General features: G+C 37.9%; 1 protein-coding gene across 1 annotated transcript in view; it reads right to left on the reverse strand.

Annotated features, from left to right (window-relative positions):
* LOC107704722 (tektin-1-like) overlaps positions 1–1,212 on the reverse strand; it is a 4,351-nt gene that overhangs the window by 1,700 nt on the left and 1,439 nt on the right. Inside the window, exons 5-6 of the mRNA XM_016507708.1 lie at positions 951–1,176; positions 297–493 (exon numbers count right to left, since the gene is read on the reverse strand). Coding sequence (XP_016363194.1) covers positions 297–493; positions 951–1,176 — 423 coding nt within the window. The remainder of the gene's footprint in view (positions 1–296; positions 494–950; positions 1,177–1,212) is intronic.

The following is a 1,212-nucleotide window of genomic DNA, read 5'->3' on the forward strand; positions in this document are numbered from 1 at the left end:
CATATATATTGATATAGAATTATTGTCCAGCCCTAGTTACTAGCCATATTGCAAAGAACGAGCTAGTCCAGCCTATGCCTGACTGGAGCAGTGTGTTTTTCTTTGGGGGCTGTTACGTTGTTTGGGCTGCCTTGTTGAGCGCAGTGGCACTGAGAACATTGTATTTTACACACTTTAAGCTCTTTTATTTTCCAAATGTAATAGGATTAGTACAACGAATCGTTCGGTTTGTAATGCGTACTGAACCGAAACCCTCGTACCGAAAGGTATATATATATATCCATCCTTTCCCTTACCTCTCAATGTGGTTTGCGAGCTCCTTGACCTCTTCCAGCAGTCGGATTTGAGCCGGGTCATGGCAGAGCTCAACGTTGGGCCTTTGGCTGCGAGAGGACAGTCGAGTCTGAGCCACTTTGAGTGGAGCTTCTTTCTCTGCGACTGCCACACGTAGAGACTCCAGATTTTTCTCCTGATTTGCTGTCTCTGCTAGCAGCTTTAAGAGAGTACATAGACATACCAAACTAGTCAAATTATAACCTTAAAAAAACTAGAATGAAACCCTATAAAAAGATCCGGGATGTTACAGACAAGATTAAATTGAAATTGATCCTAATTACTCAAATGCTAAACATATACATTTTTGACTTTGAATTTTGCCGAGTGTTATATGGCTAGTTACTAAGGATGCACAATAGGCTATATTATTGTCAAATATTATTAAATTATTTTAATTTAGCCATGACCTAACACTCACTCAAAATTAATCTTCAATATTTAAAGATTAAATCATATTTAATATAAAATAGATACAAATATTTAATATTTAATAAAATGGTTAATTATAATTTTAACAAATCTCAAAATAAATATATTTTTCATAATATATATTATAATGTTGCTGTGCCTTAATTCACTAGTAGAAATGATTTTATACTACACGTGCAACTGACCTCATTGAGCTGGTTCTCAAGCTGTGTTTTGGCAGTTTTGGTCTCCTCTATGCGGAGCTCAAAAGCCCTTCCCGTGGCCTCGTACTGTCTGCGCATGTCTGCAGTCGTCTGCTCGAGCAGGCTGTCCACAAGAGCTCTCAGAGAAAGAGAGTTGTTCTTCTCCTTCTCGGCTTTGCTAATGTTTAAGATGCAGAGGCTCTCCCACTCCTCAGGAGTCACTGCAGTTCTGGAAATAGTAAAAGAAAATGTTTATATATATATA

Source organism: Sinocyclocheilus anshuiensis, unplaced genomic scaffold, assembly GCF_001515605.1.
Source record: "Sinocyclocheilus anshuiensis isolate Anshui unplaced genomic scaffold, SAMN03320099.WGS_v1.1 scaffold758, whole genome shotgun sequence".
In the NCBI taxonomy this organism is placed as follows: domain Eukaryota; kingdom Metazoa; phylum Chordata; class Actinopteri; order Cypriniformes; family Cyprinidae; genus Sinocyclocheilus; species Sinocyclocheilus anshuiensis.